The sequence below is a fragment of the Dermacentor andersoni genome, chromosome 2 (genome assembly GCF_023375885.2).
Source record: "Dermacentor andersoni chromosome 2, qqDerAnde1_hic_scaffold, whole genome shotgun sequence".
Lineage (NCBI taxonomy): Eukaryota > Metazoa > Arthropoda > Arachnida > Ixodida > Ixodidae > Dermacentor > Dermacentor andersoni.
The window spans coordinates 156,018,732-156,037,362 of record NC_092815.1 but is presented as its reverse complement, the minus strand read 5'-3'; the positions used below and the strand labels follow the sequence as shown (position 1 = coordinate 156,037,362).

Below are 18,631 nucleotides of genomic sequence, written 5' to 3'. Positions count from 1 at the left end.
TAATTGTTAAAAATATATAGTTGCAGTTTTGTGCCACCTTGGCTGAATAGGATGGCCATTTGAAGGCTTAATACTTAGTCGGCTCTGAGGGGCATGGTATTATGCTCAACTCCCGTACATACGCGCTTGGAGCGGGGGTGGGCAGGTGACGAGTAGACACACAAAGCGAATCTGTACGTTGTTTCAGAAAGCCAAAAAGGGAGCCCCGTGGGGGAAACCATGTATGGGAAGTAGTCTTACGACTACAAACCTGAGCCAGTATTGCGGACAGGCGTAAAAATAGGAAGGCAGATACAATGACCTCAGCCCAATGGAACTGTCGAGGAATCGAGGACAAAATAAGGGAATTACAGCAAGACATAGATAATGCGGAAAACGAACCGGATATCCTTGCAATACAAGAAACGAACTCGCGATCCAAACTCCCGGGGTATACCAGATACAAAGATCCCAATGAGAAAAACCCAGCGGTCCTATTCCGAAGCAACATAGCTGCGACGCAGCACATGACCAGCAAGAGAGGTTGTGAACACGTTCTCTTAGAACCTCACAACACAGGCATAGGAAGCAAAAACAACATCTTTAGACTCAGCGCATACTGTCAGCCCTCCAAGAAGGGCCTGGACATAGATGGCACATTAGTCGCCAGCAAGGAAGAGGCCGGCCGCCGACCCCTATTAATATTAGGAGATTGCAATGCGCCTCCCTCAATATAGGGCTACAAATTTTGCTCCAAGAGAGCCAGGGTGTTGGCGGATCTTGAACATGATCAGAGGAGTCTGCAACAGGTGGAGGAGTCTGAAAAAATTGTACAACTTCCACCTCGTTCAGGGCTTTGTTACCTCACGAATCGTCTACGCAGCGCCGTACTTGCAACTCCTCAAGAAGGACATCTTACAACTTGAAGCAATAATCAGGAAAGCCACGAAGCAGGCCCTGGGTATTCCCATAAATCCATCCATGACAAAATTACTTCAAATGGCAGTCCACAACACAGTAGTCGAGCTCGTACGCCTTAGCCAGACCAAAGCGGGCAGAAACGTCGTCCGCAAGATCGGATGGCAAGAATCACACTACACCCGTCAGGGCCTATTACCCGAAATATGGACTGAGATAGATAGATAGATAGATAGATAGATAGATAGATAGATAGATAGATAGATAGATAGATAGATAGATAGATAGATAGATAGATAGATAGATAGATAGATAGATAGATAGATAGATAGATAGATAGATAGATAGATAGATAGATAGATAGATAGATAGATAGATAGATAGATAGATAGATAGATAGATAGATAGATAGATAGATAGATAGATAGATAGATAGATAGATAGATAGATAGATAGATAGATAGATAGATAGATAGATAGATAGATAGATAGATAGATAGATAGATAGATAGATAGATAGATAGATAGATAGATAGATAGATAGATAGATAGATAGATAGATAGATAGATAGATAGATAGATAGATAGATAGATAGATAGATAGATAGATAGATAGATAGATAGATAGATAGATAAACTTTATTAAAAGAATAATCAGAAAAACCGCTAATGGTCGGGACCCTTAGTCCAGGGCTCCGCTGGCTCTTGCCATCTTCTTAGCTCTCTTAATCAGCTTGAGCTGGTCGTCGAGGGCCGAGCTGGACAGCAGTGCCTCGCATTGCTCCCTCGTTGTGTTCGTGTCTGGGTGTTCTATGTTGTGTTGTGCACTCCCACGTAATGTGGTATAGGGTTGGTGTTGCCCCACACCATGGGCATTCGTCCCTGTAGGCTGTGGAAGCTGGAATGCAAACCACTACCACGCAACATGAACCTCACAAGGCACGCCGAACGACGCGACGCCCGGGCAAAAGCCATCTCCAGCACCCTGCAGGAAGACAACACTGTCCTATACAGAGACGCCTCTCCGCCCAAACGCTCCCCAGGGCAACAGCCGTGGCCACTGGGCTACACAAGCTGGTCCCCCACCTGTGCATCAATCAACACTCCGTCTTCGGATCAAGCAGTGAAAGCGGCGATAGCCCTCGCACTCCTGCAAGCTGCATACAAGAATTAAAGATCTGGCTGGGTCTCCCTTACGGCACTAAATATCTTCGGAAAAGCTACGCCTCCTAATCAAACAAGCGAACTAGTTTGGGTCCCGGCCCACTCCTCAGTTGAGGGAAACAAATATGCTCATCAACAGGCCCGAGCGCTGAACTACCGGGCCATCGAGGAGGCGACAAGTGGATGGTAACCCATCACCAGTTACATAGATATAGTCAAATCGTAAGAAGCCAACACTGGCACGAAAGCCAACATTGCCGTAATTACTTGTGCTTAATAAATGAGAAAAAAGAAACGATCAATTAATGTAAATGAAAGTGGATGAAAAAACAACTTGCCTCAGGTTGGGAACGATCTCTCAACCTTCGCATTTCACGTGCGATGCTCTACCAATTGAGCAACAACGGCCCCGTTTCCCCATCCACTTGTGCATGGGGAAACGGTGCCTTCATTGATGCCTTGAGGTAGCATGTGTGGGTTTATCGACCAGTTGCTTTCACTCAAAAAGATCCCGCTCTCGTGATCCCGCTCTCGCGCTCTCAGAAAGGATGTTCCACATCCACCGCCTAGGTCTGTGAGTGGTGGCGCGGGCTGACACTCCCAGGGTTCTACTTGGAATCATAAATACCTAAGAAAGTGGATGGGGAAACGGCACCAAGGTAGATCAATTGGTAGAGCATCGCAAGTGAAATGCGATGGTTGTGGGATGGTTCCCCAACTGCGGCAAGTTTTTTCTCGTCCTGTTTTATTTTCATTTATTTATAGTTTCTTTATTTCAGTTATTAAGCACAAGTAATTTCCCCTATATTGGCCTTAGTGTCAGTGTTGGTTTCTTATGATATGAGTAATAAAAATCGGGCCCCTTGGCTAACCCCCTTTCTTTTCGTTTATATATACAGTCAAGTATTACAGGGACGGTAGCAAGACATTTCCGCACCCCCACCACTCCTTGACCAGAGCCGAACAAACAATATACCGGCAAATTCAGGCAGGATCCTTTCCCCACCCCTGGCTTCAGGACAGAATATACCCAGAAGGATACAAGAACACATGTCCTCACTGCATTTCACTAGGCACCCTTCAGCACGTCATAGGAGAGTGCAATTTTTCCAAAGACCACTCCCCATCTATACCCGTAACTAACCCCCCTACTATCCCACCCTTTACGAGTGATGGGAGATCATGCTATCCAATTTCGCCCTGAAAGACCAGCTCCGACTGATCCACAGGCGCCAGGCGGCCCTGGAAGCATATGGAGCCCGCGAAGAGGGAGCCACCCCATCAGGCGCTTAATGTTCTCCATTTCATTATGGGTCAATAAAGTGGTTTCTCGCTCTCTCGTTTGCACCAGCATATGCCTAAATTATGTTCTTCCGCAATATCAAAGGAATCTTTGTTTGGTAGATGTTCGGGTCTACGCTATAAGCAGTATATTTATAGCCATAGGCATGGAGCAGGATAATTCCTTCAATTTAGGAAGACTTTTACAAGTTCATGATATTAATTTTAATACTTCACACAAGCTACAAGACGCAGGCTTGAAGGCTGCCTTGTACACATTTAAAGACGATCCCAGAGAGAATATTTCCGTTCATTACTTCCGCCATATTGTCCACCATCTTGACTGATCTGATTGTACCAGGAGGCTGCTATGGCGTCTCTCATTGGCTGAAATATGCACAATCGCAGAAGTTGACAATGCAGCGGGATATGACGATGTCCAGAATAGCACCTCAAGGCATGAACTTCTGCACTGTCGCCTCTTACCTACACCCTCAGTCAAAATTCGGTTTTTAAGGCTGTCGTCTAGGCGAAAAATTCAAAATAACTATGCTTACCATGCGGGCCGACTTTATGCGGCTTAAAATATAACGGGAGCCTAGTTACGTGGCCCGCAAATGCGAAGTCCGTTCTGTTAGCCGATTATTTTATGACCTACAAGAGTTTTAAAATAGATGCATATCCAATGATCGAACGTCTAAATGGTACTTTTTATGAGGTAGAAAGTTTAGAATAGCGACGATTACTGCCCGACCAAAATATATGGCACCCGTAGTGCAAGTGGCTCTCTTAAGAACACAAGTGTGCGACAATGTATCGTTCTATTGATCCAATTCACGCCATGGCGAATAAAAAAATTTCGTCACACTACACTCGGTTCTATTTCACAGCACATATGCACAACATAGTGCAACATTTGAAACAAGGAGCAGCGCGTGGCTGATGAGCCCTCATCACTTCGCCAAAAACGCGTAGTCTTTCCTTTTATTGCTCCACTATACTGGTCAGTTAGAGTATACTGCCCTAATCTTCAGGCTCAGCGTTGCAGCATCTAGGAAAACGTTCCACGTTTCTACAATGCGTTTAAAACGGCTCCACTTGGCCGAGTTCGTCCATAATCTTCAGTACATCAACCTAGTAGCACAATTTAAACATTATGCGCAATTGGTAAATTTGTTCAATAAAGTAAAGAATAACTGGTTTAACATCAATATCACAATTTCCAACTACCATGTTTTTTTTCTCTCTTCTATGCCAATAAATGCAGTGAGTTAACCTTGCATGTACACCAGAAACGCGCGCATTTGTGACGAGTATGGGTGAGACAGTTATTTTAGATGTTTTATGTATCCACAAGTAACAGAATCACTTAAAATCGCTCAACTTAAGAAATAAAACTCAAGAAATTCAGGCAGAAACACAAAAGCATAACTTCTGCTTCGACGTTCTGGTCTTGACAAAAACATGGTATAGACCAGCGATGGTGATCACTTACGAAGTTAAACAAACATTTTACGACACAGCAAAGGTGACAGGGGCGAGGGGTTGTCACTGTATACGACGGAAATGCTTTATTTTGATATCATGACGGAATGCACGCTTGTTACTGAAGACTACGGAGATGTTACTACACTTCACTGGAATACCTTTATTGTAAGTGCTTACCACCCTCCACACAGAAGCGACTTTTTTTTCATATTTGTCGAATCATTTCATATTTCGTGCATTCCCACACTTCGTGCATTGTTTCACTTGGAGGCTTTAATGCCAACATCTGTATGACTTCTGCGATGTAGGTTAGAGTAACCGTAACCATGTTACTTCAAGGCTGTATAAACACAATCGATTCGCCACTAGGGCGAGAAAATTCTCTTAAGGATTCGCTGTCCTTCGTTACTCAAGTTTTCCTTCTAATGTGGTTTTCTTCCTAGAGTTTTAACATCTGAAAGCAGTGATCATTTGCAATTGTTTTCATAATTTATTACAGATAAAGATGCCGTCCTAGCGGTTAACGTGCCCAAGACTAACAATTTAAGTATATCGCTACCCTTTATCTTCAATGGCAGATACTAACTAGAATGAGGTATGTAATGCAGCAAACTCACACAATGCATATATTCTCCTTGCAAAATTACAAGGAATTACAACAATGCATTGCCACTGGTCACCTTAGAAGGCATAAAAACACAAGGTAATGCGTCACTGCGCATTGTATAAGCGTATAAAACAAAACAAAAATTGTTTTCATACTGTTTGAAAAATACATCCATATAATTGAGATGCAAATTTAGATGCATATAAGGAATTGCGCCATAAATTAAATTCATATATAAAAAAATTAAGGTCATTCCGGCCTGCGAAGTTGAATGACCAGCGGAGCTGTACACGTCGTGGTTAGAAAACTTGTGGTAAAGACTTTATCGGGTCACTCATTGTCACTTAGTAACGACGCTAAGAATGACCTTGTGGTCGCTATGGTATACACAGGTCGGCATACTCCCAACTGCGGACACATTCTTTGATAATTCATTATCAAAGAATGTGTCCCCATATCATTAACGTCACCTTGCTGCAACGTTTTCGAGCGCATAATCGCAACTCGCATTAATGAATTCTCAGATGAACACTCCATACTAACAAGTGCTCAACATGTCTTCAAGATAGGTTGTTCCACTACCACACAATTAGTAACAATAATTGATTCAGTTGCCGTAGCTTTGGATGCCAACGGTCAAATTGATGCAGTGTTTTCGGACTTCAGTAACGCCTTCGATATGGTAATTCACAAAAACTTCACAGGAACATTAACCTTCTGGACATCATCTGGATAATCGCCAACAGTATGTTTCAGTTGACGATCACAACTCGAGATATCTACCAGTCACTTCAGGCGTTCCCCAGGGCAGTCTCCTGGGTCCATTGCTCTTTCTTTTATATATTAATGACATTATTACCGTCGTCAAACCTGGAACACGAATAAGGCTGTTTGCAGATCTCTGCGTTGTATTTCGTACTGTTAAGTCCTTGGATGATCAGAAGCAACTCAACTCTAGCTTGAATAATATATTTTTGTGGTGCGAAGAATGGGGCATGGCTGCAAACATAGATAAAACTGTCTTTCTTCGCATAACGCATAAAGGGAATCCCCTGAATCGAGTACGCGTATCAAATGGGCTCTGTTCCATTAAAGCAAGGTGAGAGTTACAAGTACCTTGGCGTAACGTTCACTAATAATTTTTTTTGGAACCTCCACATTGACAATACATGTTCTCCTGCCTTTCGCAAGCTAACCTGTCTGCGACACAAACTAAGAAATGCCCTCTCAAACGTTAAGGTACTCACTTACCTAACCTATATCCGGCCAAAACTTGAATATGCTTGCGGTGCATGGGATACCTATACTAAAGTCAATGTTAACAAACTTGAGAGAATACAGAGAAAATCTATTCGTTTCATTTATTCCAATTCAAAAGTTCGGATTCGCCGTCAGAGTTGATGTTGGCTAACGACATTCCTTCGCTTGAGCAAAGAAGACGGAAACACAGGCTAGATTTTTTACATAATCTAATTAATCATCAGTTGGCTCTGGACCCTTCACTATATGTAAGTCATCTCTCCACGAGGTATACACGACACCATCGTCCGGATACACTGACACCTATCAATCCTAGGACAGACAGCTATAAGCTCTCCTTCTTTCCCCGGACTATTTCTGAGTGGAATTAGCTGGCCGACCCTTACAGCATGTGACTGTGTTTTATGTACGTTTTATTGTCTTTTTAATTTTGCATAGAATGTGTTCTCCTTGCTGTTGAATGAGCAAGGCAAGTACTCGACTCTCAAGCTCCCTTGCCTTTTTTGACATCGTTCTGTTTGCACCATGGATTGATTAAGGTATTGTGTATTGATCTTTTCACGAAGTGCGTCTGTGAGCAATATATCATTGTAAAGTCTATATATTTTATGAATGTTTACGAACATATCTTGTATATGTCTTGTATTCAATGTCTGCCCTTCTTGCAAGGACCACAATGTGGTCTGCAATATGTACTAAATAAATAAATAAATAAATAAAAAAATCAATAATGCCTAATCGATTTATGTACGCTGCTGGGTGGTCGGTTGGGCCGGATCGATGTGGCATCGAAAGCGATATATCTCCAACACGAAACGCATAAACCAGTCCCTTTTCGGTCCCGGCACGTCCCCGTTGAAATCACCGACAACGACCACAGTGGTAGTGTCATCGCCACTAAAGCACGCGGTATAGCCATGAACCTATCCACATCGCACGGAAATGCACTCGGCGATATTTACACGGTAGGTACCACGATCCCGTGCTCCCTCCGGTAAGACACACACGTCACCACACGCATCAGCGCCTTCATCCTGGGAGTCCAGGATCTACGTTCGCACGCGTGTTTTCTCCATTGCGTATGAAGCAGCGCCACACGCGCGCCATTTTACAGGCCTGCCACACACGATTCCGCTGTACTCGTCCACCTGATACAACACTCCGGCCACGTTTCCAATAGGCACAACACTGGCATCTCACTGAAAACGGCATCGTGCGTGAGATCGACACCGTGACGGCTGAGGGAAGGAATATTCACCGCCACGAGTGCGAGCGAATGTGGCTCTCGAAGCATAGAGAGAGACGCCTCTCTCACAGTATGTGTTGCGTATATCTAATTACCTTGTCAGTTGAATCAATAAAATATTCTATTGGAAGTGCCTGCATTTCACAAGATTCCCTCACATGGTATCAAAAGAACGCGCAAGTGTTTCGAGATGGTTGCGCAAGAACGCGAAAGTGCAACAACGCCGCACCAGACCTGAACGCTGTCTGCTGCTCCACTCCCTTCACCATACCATTTCCTTTCCAAGTCCATCTTTTTTTTTATTTACTCTCGCATTAGGTTGTAACGCTCTCACATTTCCATCTCGCCTTTGCTACTTGTTCGCTGTGGTGTTGCTCCATGAACTGTGGCACTTACAAAAAAGGGAAAGAGGGGACGACGGTGACAGGGGGGACGCGACGGTGGCCGTCGAAATGGCTATGAATGTAGCGGGCAGTAATATATATGTATGTCCCACTTCTAAGATATATAGAACTGCAATGGAAGCCATAAAGTAGAATGTGGCAATGTGTGGAGAAAAATTATATACGGGGGGAACTACGAACGGATTAAGACCAGGCCGGCTAGGAGAGGATAATATAATTTACTAACGCAGTGCATAGCTAAGACTCACTATTAACTAAATAACTATAAATATACCCTCATGGATAGCATTTCTAGATATTAAGGGAGCTTACGAAAAAGTAGACACGGATTTATGAGGTATTCTCGAGGAGGAACGCATAGGCGACGATTTGGGGGAGATGCTCAGGGACATATGACAACTGAGTACAACTACTATGGGAAGGCCGTAAATGCAATGATATAATCGAAATGCATAAAGGACTGAAGCAAGGGTGCCCTTGGTCTGCAGTGTTGCTCACGCCTTCTTTTAAGGGTACGGAAAGACGATTCGAAAACAGTGAATTAGGGTTTTATTGATCTTATCTTTCGTAATGAGCAAAGCGCGCAACAAATCTCTTTCCTGATGTATGGGAATGGCATAATGCTACTAGTGCACAATAAACGAAATGTAGAAATACTTGTGAATTTTGTGTGGAAGCGCAGCGACAAACATAGGCCTTAAGTTCAGCACAGAGAAATGTGGAATTATGATAGTTAATAGAGGGACGAGTAATTACGTGCGATCAATTCAACATGAAGTCCCACATGTAGTCAAGTAATATAATTATCTGCGAGTGTACATAAACGAAGGAAACACTTTCTGAAGCACCGATCAAGATATTCCGAAAATAAAGAGGCAGCGGAATGCGACAATAATGAAGCAGGGAGCACTTAGCGGCTACAAAAAAAATCATGAACGATTCCACTCTATGAAGGTGGTTGACCAGCGAAGCCGTTGAGCACATAACACGGAGGTGACACATAATTTTGAACAAAGCTACGAACTCATTTTTTGCCTTGACGGGTGGTCATTGTGACGAAAGGTACGCACACTCATTGATTGTATTGATCGGTGGTCATTGTTTCACCCGTGATTGCAATCACATTACTCAATAATGTCAAATCGATGCAAGTTCATCGCTGGAAGGTCGGTTGAGCCTGATCGGTGTGGTAACGCAAGGGACATCTCTGCAACACGGGACGCCTAAGCCACGCCCTTTTCGGTACCGACACATCCACATTGAAATTAATGACAACGACAGCAGGGATAGTGTCATCGCAACTATGTCACGCCAAGTGTGTAGCCATCAACCTTACGGGACTATGAGTCATTGCATTTCGTGCTTGCTTACGGGGGTATGGGCCACGGATGATGACACTTTTCGACATGCTGCTTTGTATCTTGTATGCGTCATTAGAAAGAATTTAAGCACTCTTCGCTTCCCTTTGCTGAGTGCTTGTAGCCCCTGCCTTAAGGGGCTATGAACTATTCCATTCGTTGCTTGCTTAAGGAAGCATGAATGCTTACGGGGGGTATGAGCCATTGATGATGATAGTTTTTATTCACTGAGAACAAATATTCACGGAATCCTAGTCATATACAGCTTCGCCGTAGTACGAGGTGGTGCGTGGAATCTGGAAAGGAGTAATGATACCAGCGCTAACGTTCGCGACTACCATTCTTTGCTTCAATTTGGATATTTTGCCGGCGTGAAAGGTAACCAAAGATCGGTAGACCGGTTGACTTTAAGAACCCAAGGTAAAATCACAAATCAGGCAGTGTAGGGTGTCATTCGTTGGGCCTCTTTTGAAGCACGAGAGGCGCAGAGTAAAATTAGTTATGAAGCAAGTCTCAGGAACATGGATAAAAATAAAGGGCTGGCTAAACTTCACTACAGCCTGTACCTGAAAGCGTGGGCACAGAACGGAGGGGGATATCAAGAAAGTTGGCAGCCAAATATAGGGTAACTTAAAGGGGTAATAGGAAACCGAGGGTCATCAATAAAAAGTGAGTGAAACAGAGACAGTAAATTGGACGCAAAGACTGTAAACATAAAAGACGGTGCAGATTTACAAGACCAACAGTATACGTAAAAAATAAAATAGAAAGGTAAATAAGTATGCGAACACAAAGTGCAGTACCTTGCTATTTGAGGCTGGAGCTCGGTGCGTCAAGAAAAGAAAAAAAACACACGCCGGAGCAGATATTCGCAACAACGTTACACATGTGTCTGTCGCATCGAAAATTGAGAGATCATTCACCCCATGCTAATAGAAGCCGAAGGTATTCAGCGATTGAGACTCGTATGTAACGTACACTTTCCGCGCTTGTATTTACTGTGAACAGAAGTATCAACCGGTCAGAAGTCGAGATAAGCAAGAGACGTTTAGAGTATTGGTTCAAATAAAGCAGGAAAGGAATTGATATGGCCGGATCCGTCAAAGCCATAGGTAGCAGTAGAAGCTACACAAGTTTTGAGGTGGTGAAAAAAGGTCAAGGAGACGTATGCTAAAATTCCGGAATAGAACGCACGTATAGCATACCTTATCAACTCAACCAGGCTAGGTGACTATTTGTCACTGTACCGTTCCGAAGGAGAGGCCAATAAATTATCTTCACCATCATTGAGGTGAGGTGATAACGGGGGTGGGAGGGGAGAGCAACAAACATGAGATGCAGTTGCAAATATTTATGGTGCCATTTTTATACTGCTGAACATATACGATTTTGCATACATGATCCTTCTGTTCCCGGCATAGCGGGCCGCTTAACAATCGGTCGTGGTTAACGCCGCTTTTCAGGGCCGGCAATTAGTTGTTCTCTTTTCTGCTGGAATGAAGAAATACTGGTTATATGCATAATGGTGTCTAGGATATGTCTGACAGTGTGTATGAACTCGTTCGTTTGCTTTTTTTAATGCTACCAACACAACGAGAGCACTGCCACTCGAGCTGCTAATCCTTTATTTCTTTGTCCCACCTCCTGTTAACTGGACCGATACTCCCTTTACTCAGCAATCACTGCATTTACGTTTTGCGGAGACGTTTGCGGTCACGCCTCCTTAAACTATACAGCGGCACCCTATGGGCGACTGGTGCTGCCGTTCATTTTCAGTCCGTCAGTACTTTAGACGGTAAATGAACGCTCAACCCCCACCGAGAAACATTTTGAATCTAAGCTCACGGTGCAGTGCGAGATCGCTTAACCATACGCCATTTTTAAAAAAAGTAACAGTTGGACAATGCAAACTCTCACATAAATAAAACCGTGTAAGGTAATGTCACCTACTTGCAGAGGTTTTCGAGGCGGCTCTTGTTCAGTGTGCGTTGGTCAGGCACATCAGAAACGTTGTCGGAGATGTCGCCATAGCACTCAAGAACTTGCGTCACGTTGCAATCTTCGGCGAAAACCAGCACTGTGAAATTCATGGGAAATCTTGTGATGTAGAAACTACTTTTGCTGAGCAATATATTATGTATGCCTCAGAAAGAGGTGCATCCACGGATATATTTCTGTATATACAGGTACTCTTGTGATTCGTATGCATGAGATGAAAGATTATGCGGCGGAAGAACAATGCGTCCTTGCAAATTGTTGTCTTTTTTGTTTTTCAAGGGGGGTGGGCAGGAAGCGCACATAACATATATGCAGGCATGTACCGAAAAAAAAAAGGAAAACAAACCCACCAGATTTGCAAGAATCATCCTGAGGATACACAAGTAGCTCAAAAAAAAAAAAAAAAAAAGAAGACGTGCTTGCAGTTCTATAGGCGTCCAGCTAGTTCTTTGTCCTTCACTGGTGGATACGCATATGTGCGTAATTGATGGTTTGATAGCATGTTTGGTAGTTTGTTCAGGCCCTGTGTATCCGAAGGAGCTGTCAACAACCTGCTGAGCACTTACTCTCAATGCGATTCTCTGCGCAACTCTTTGCAGATCTCCACTAAGGCGATTTCACTGCAGAACATTTTCGGAGAAAAGGGGGTTTCTGGTACCCTGGCAACATCATTGCATGGCGCTCAAAGCTATTCTTGCGCTTCTGCATTTTTAGAAAGTATAGCTCCAGCTTGTGATAGAAAGGTAACAGTGTGCATTTACTCTTATCAGTTCTGCGTCGCGGCCCACATTAACCATTGGTAGCAGAGATAGGCTTACGCTACCATCAAGCGCTGGACAGAGCCATGACATTGTATTTCGGTGGCTACCTGGGCACTGAAACATCACTGGCAATGCATGTGCCAACAAAGCTGCCCGTGCCGCACATGGAGAATGTTAAGTAACCTCGATACCATTATCGAGAACTGATGCATCATGGCATCTCAGCGGTCTTGCTCATATATTACTGAAAGGAGATGGAATACACCGGTTTTTAATAACTGGTGCCTTTATTCCATGGACACACATTTGAAATGACAACTTTTATCCTGTTTTACCCGACGGCAAGAAACATTACTGTGCCGCCTGCGAATAGGAGTTTCTTTTGCAAATGCATACTCATTCTTAATTGAAATGGCGGAGAGACAATTGCAGCGCATGTGGTGTTGAGGAAACCATCAAACATCTTTTACGTGACTGCTCCACATACGACGATAAGACCACTGATGTTGAGACAGGTTTGGGACACTCAGATGACAGGTCCTTTACAAAGGAGAAGATCTTGGACCTGTGCCTTCATGCATCTGCCATGTGAACGGCTACAAAGGTGCTTTTGCCTTTTTTTAATGTACCAGCCTGTATTACCGCCTGTGATTAACTCCGCGATGAATTCGTGTCAGTGTAATTGCAAAGTGCGAATTTTCTCTTCCTTCTCATCTTTTAATCCCCCTTTCCCAGTGCAGGGTAACCAATACGGCTAAGCCTCGTTAACCTCCCTTCCTTTTCCTTATGACTTCTCTCTCTCTTTGTCTCTCTCCCAGCAGAGTATCGAATCATTTAGCAGCGCACTTGGGGCAGATGCGCAGCGCAAACTGTTCGCTTGTACTTTCAGGTTGGTCATTTGCACCTTCGATTTAGCACCTTTTACTTGAGTTAGCCGCAAATGCTGCACATTTTATGCCTCTTTTATTAACGTTTTTCACGCTTTTCCATATATTTCGCCATGCGTACGTGTCAGGAACTTGCCATAAGCATTGAACTGCTGGAACGACATTTCGCGGATAAGATGGAATCTCGGATGCTAGAAATAGGCTCTAAAATGAAAGTGAAATTTAATAACTTTGGTCTGTCTGAAGATGCCTCTCCTCGCTAAAAGACTGACTTTATGTGTAACCTGTCTATGAGGTCAAAATCCGGCAGGATGAGTTGATGGCTTCGAAAAAGGCGTTATTCGGCCGAAATTAAACGCCCCAGAAACGTGTTGCTGGTTTGAAACAATATTCTAGACTAAACAACATTCATGGTATAGGAGTTCCTCCGATAAATGGGGGAGATCGCACACCCATATCGAAGCATATATGGGCAATGTCATCGAGTACCCTGTGTCAAAATCTGATGTTGAAAGAGTTCATCATGTTCGAGCCGAATCATCTCATCAATATTTAATGGCTCGCTTTGTTTCGAGAGACAAGAAAATGAATTTGTAGAATGGGCCCGCAAGACCCGGTTAGAGGATTCACCTTGAGCTTTCTGGCACAAACGACTCGGGCGTTTCCGTGAACGAGCATCTGACAATCAGTATTAAAATGTTGTTTGCGGACGCACTTGCCCTAAAGAACGCAAAAAAGTGTATGTACCTTTGGACTGAGAATTGCCAGATCAAAAAGCGGAAAACAAGTGATGGCAGCGGGTTGCGAACTTCAGCCGAATCGGATCTCTGCGTATTCACGTCAGAGCGCCTATTGTACTAATTACACGTGCGGGTTCGCTTTTGTCCTCGCGATGTCCTTTAGGTATTCTTGGGAACTTCTCTCCAGTGTGCCTTAAATAGACTGGATGACAGGCCATTTACGGAAGCGAAGATCTTGGAGGCCTGGCCTCATAGTTCATTGGCCCAGAAAGCAGTTCAAGCGCTTTTTCGCTACCTGAGGGCAACAGACTTGAGTGCCAGACTGTAGACATCCTACATCTAAGTTCTCTCTCTCCCTCTTTCACTCCCCATTCCCCTCCCCACGTGTAGGGTAGCAAACTGGACTCAGTCTAGTTAACCTCCCTGCCTTTCTGTCTTCCCTTCTCTCTCTCTCTCTCTCTTGGGAACTTCCTTCAGTACTTTATCATAGTCACGCTTCATAGATTTAATTTAATGCACGCATTGTACGAAAGAATCACGAGGGGATAAATAATTTGTTATCTTCGCTTGATCATTATTTCTCGTTGATTTGTGTTTCTGAAGCATAGATTTCAAGCGATTAAGGTAGCAAGTATAGGTTCCGCTCTGACAGTGCGTAATGTTGTCACTGTTCAAGCGTAGGTATGGTGATGCTGCTATCTTTTTTTCTCCCCGCATCAGTTGTAGACTCGCCGAAATTATTTGAGCCTTATCCACGTCGACTTCTGCGAAATGGTATGGGTGCAAACTTACGAACCCCTCGAGGCATGCAACAAATTTTTGTTGTGGGTTGGGTTTATAGGCCACCAGCTTCTAACGTTTCTGATTGCCTCCATGCTTTTGATAAAGTATTTAAAATGTTACTGTCCGCAAATCAGAGTGTAGTGATTGTAGGAGATGTAAACATCTACCTGCTGGATGGTAACTCCAGCTTGCATACAGCCTACACGGATTGCTTCAGTGGCTATTGCCACATCACATTACCTGCAAGATGCGTTGGTGAGGGGTACCATTCTCTCATTGATCATACTTTAACGAACACGGACGTTCCGATTTAGGTGGTTTACACGGACGTTGTTAAACCTTACCTCACGGATCGCTTTCCGATTTTTTTTTCAGTCTTCGAAGCTTGTTTCGCTAACATTGTCACCTTTGCTTAACTATTCGACACAGGTAGATTCACTGCTACCATTATCTCCACTGACTGGGCAGAGCTCAATTTTATTGAAGACCCAATGGAGACTGTTTCATCTGCAATTAATTTACTGAAGCAGTCAGTACTTGCTGTAAAATTATGCGATGTAAAAATCGAGTTACACGCCCCATAGATCCATGGATGACAGATGGTCTGTTAGAGAGCTTGCAAAAAAAAGAGATTATTTGTATAACAAAAATAAAGACACCCGTTCAACTGTTTGCGAAATCGGTGCAAGAAATACAGCAACCTTCTTAACAGGACTCTCCAAGAAGCCTAAAGGCGCCACTACGAAGCAGCATTCTTGGAGAATACAGAAAACCCTAAAAAATAAATGAGCCATTTCACTTTCTGAAAGTGGATGACCAGCGAAGCTGTTGAAAAACCACCACTACAACTGCTGAGGATGGTATGCAATACTTTATGAATTTAGAGTAATGGAAGTAGTGCTATGTCAGAGCATGGCCTCCAATGCGGCGCAGCTTCCAATGCAGCGCGCGCGCCGGCCTACCCCGAGAGGGCGCTGTTGGCCGAGGCGTACGGCGTCAGCGGAGGCCGTGGTAGAAGGCAGACCGCACGAGATCTAAGCGTGCTCATTGGCCCTTCTTTGGAGTTTTGCGGAGAATTTTCACAGCCAAGGGGAAGGAGCAGCGCCTAGATCTTTCAAATGCATTTATTTTGTACTAATTTGCCAAGAAAGCACAGCAATAGCTAAGTTTTACGAAATTAGATCATTGTAAGGATATACCTTTTTGTCTGTGTTAGAATTACATTACTTATTTGTTTCAGCTTCCTTGCAGAGTGAAATATCCTGATGTGGGAAGTAAAAGAGTATTCTAGCATCCTTCTTTGCTCAAGAATATCTTCATGAAAATTGGATGACGCGCCATGGTTTCTTAGTGTTTATGGTTTTGGGCTGCTAAGTCCGAGGTCGCGGGATTTGTTATTCTTCTTCTTCTTCTTCTTCTTCTTCTTCTTCTTATTATTATTATTATTATTATTATTATTATTATTATTATTATTCGTTTTTACGTGCCAAAACCGCTTTTTGATTAGGAGGCACGCCGTAGTAGATTCCGGAAATTTTGATCACCTGGGGTTCATTAACGTGCGCCTAAATCTAAGTACACGGGTGCTTTCGCATTTGAATCCCCATCTAAATGCGGCTGCCGTGGCCGGAATTCTATACCCCGACATCGCGCTCAGCAGCCCAACACCGTAGCCACTGAGCAACCACGGCTTGAAGGGGTACTCAGTGCGATGAAAAGTTGATGTTGACCGCGATGGCATGGCTCACTCGCCTTGACATCGAGAGCGCCGCCGCTGTAGCTTCGGACGTCCGCGCAGCGCTTCCCACTCTCTAACTTATCGCGCCGACGTGAAAGAGCGCGCATCACCGTAGCCGTCGGTGCGGCTACTTCCGAGGCGTTGCCTAAAATCGAGCAGCGGTGGACGCCGGCTACGTGCACTAGTATGAAAGATAAGGGGAATATAAGCAAAACAAAAATGAGAACGGGTTTTCGTTCTTTCTGAGTGCCGTGGTTTGATGTCCTGAGGCGGCCCGTTACTGAACGACCGCGCCATGTGCTGCACTACCGGCGATGGACGGTGCCCTTCGTTGCGACCGTCATCAGCAGAACAGCCGAACGGTGCACTAGAAATTTATCAAGCCTGACGAGGTCCCGCGCGAGAGTGAGGGTGAAATCTGGCGTCACTCGCGGCACACTCGTCGTCAGCGCGCGGAGCCAGATAGCAGCGCCCCGGTGTGGCCCCGCAGCCGCTCCGGCCACCTAAGCCGGGGTCCGTTGACTATTTTGGCCGATAGTACGTATGTTTTTTGCATGAATAAACTGAAGCTTGTAGTGGCTTGCTGATGGCGTGTTGTGCACGTTCCTTCGTTTGGCTCATCACGAAAGAGGAAGTATGTCTTGTGAGTTGGCATCACTGTATTGGTGGCCAGCCTTCAAACAAGTATACTTTGGTCCCTCGTGGCGGGCACTTCCAGGCATGGAATATCGCACCGCGATTCTCTCTCCTCTCGATTGGCGAAGAGCGGATTGGTGGACGGATTTAATGCCGTTGGGTAAAGGTGGGCCGGGTGCGTCTTTTTTACACCGTGCGGGTTCTTGTCCAAGAGGCACACGGGTCTCGCTGCCTGGTCATCAGTTTTCCTGTTACTCCAAAGTGCGCAAGTACACTCTTAATTCGGAGTAGACTTTGACAAATAGCTATCACCAATTAGAGCGCGAACGTTTTGCGTTCTGTCTTGTGCGCAGAGCGCTCGGCGTGGCGTGCTCCATCCAGTTCTGGCCTTGTGCATAACAGCGTGTTTATCCAATAAAATGCCGTGTTTGAATAACGCTGGCGTTAGTGAACGACTGTGGTCTTGTTGTGCGTCTTGCTGCTTGCGCGCCGTGCCTATTCCTTACCACTCCTCATTATTTTGTTTCTCACTTCACTTACCATCTATGTAGTAATGCAAACAAGACGGTCGACTCGTTGGTCTCCCTACCTTTCCTGCCATTGCTTTCTCTCTCTTTCCTAAACAAAAACATAGATATCGCATTCGCGTGAGCGAATCACCAAAGCGGAAACGAACGTTCGGAAAGTGGGATGACTGCGTGATCTGGCCTCTCTGCACTACCATCACTCGCGCAGAAATATGGGCACACATCAAGGCCATCTATTGCAAGCTCAAGGTGGCCAATGCTATTAATCCTTGTGCGAATGCATGAGCATAACTCATTGTGTTATTTTCCGCATAAATGCGCGTTATGCTTCTTTTTCCCTCCACTCGAGAATTATTAAATTGGCCAGACGCGACATGTATATTAAATTTATTTGAATTTATACGTGATAAAAAAATTTTCTCCACCACAAATGTAATATACTGAATGTTAAAACGAAAAAGAAACTCTAGACCTACCTCCTCCACGGATAACGAACACAGCAATTATGAGGCGCCATTCGTTGCAAAGGTTCTTCATTTTCACGGGGAATGTTGTACCCTTACGATACACGGGATCACCGCAGGCACAGTGAGGAAATAATTTCTTTATGGCATCGGATGAACGTGTCATGTAGCGGTCATGCGTGCCTAGAGCAAAAAGTACATATATAGATATAATAACGAACATTCCATCCAGTAAAGAATAAGTCTTGACACGTGCAGTTTCTGTTTACATCTTGGTATTATTGACCTGCCGTTTTCTCGGCAAATGTTAAGGTTAACGCACAAGTATTGCTTGAAAGCTATCAGCTACGTAATGTAAGGGTGAGTCTTCAAGGGGAGTATGGTAGCGCGAT

At 44.3% G+C, this 18,631-nt stretch overlaps 1 protein-coding gene across 1 annotated transcript in view; it reads right to left on the bottom strand.

Moving 5' to 3' along the window:
* The window catches only part of LOC126540562 (uncharacterized), a 57,254-nt gene that overhangs the window by 35,075 nt on the left and 3,548 nt on the right, over window positions 1–18,631 (bottom strand). Inside the window, exons 2-3 of the mRNA XM_050187399.3 lie at window positions 18,252–18,422; window positions 11,656–11,782 (exon numbers count right to left, since the gene is read on the bottom strand). Of these exons, the coding sequence (XP_050043356.2) occupies window positions 11,656–11,782; window positions 18,252–18,405 (281 nt within the window). The 5' untranslated portion in view covers window positions 18,406–18,422. The remainder of the gene's footprint in view (window positions 1–11,655; window positions 11,783–18,251; window positions 18,423–18,631) is intronic.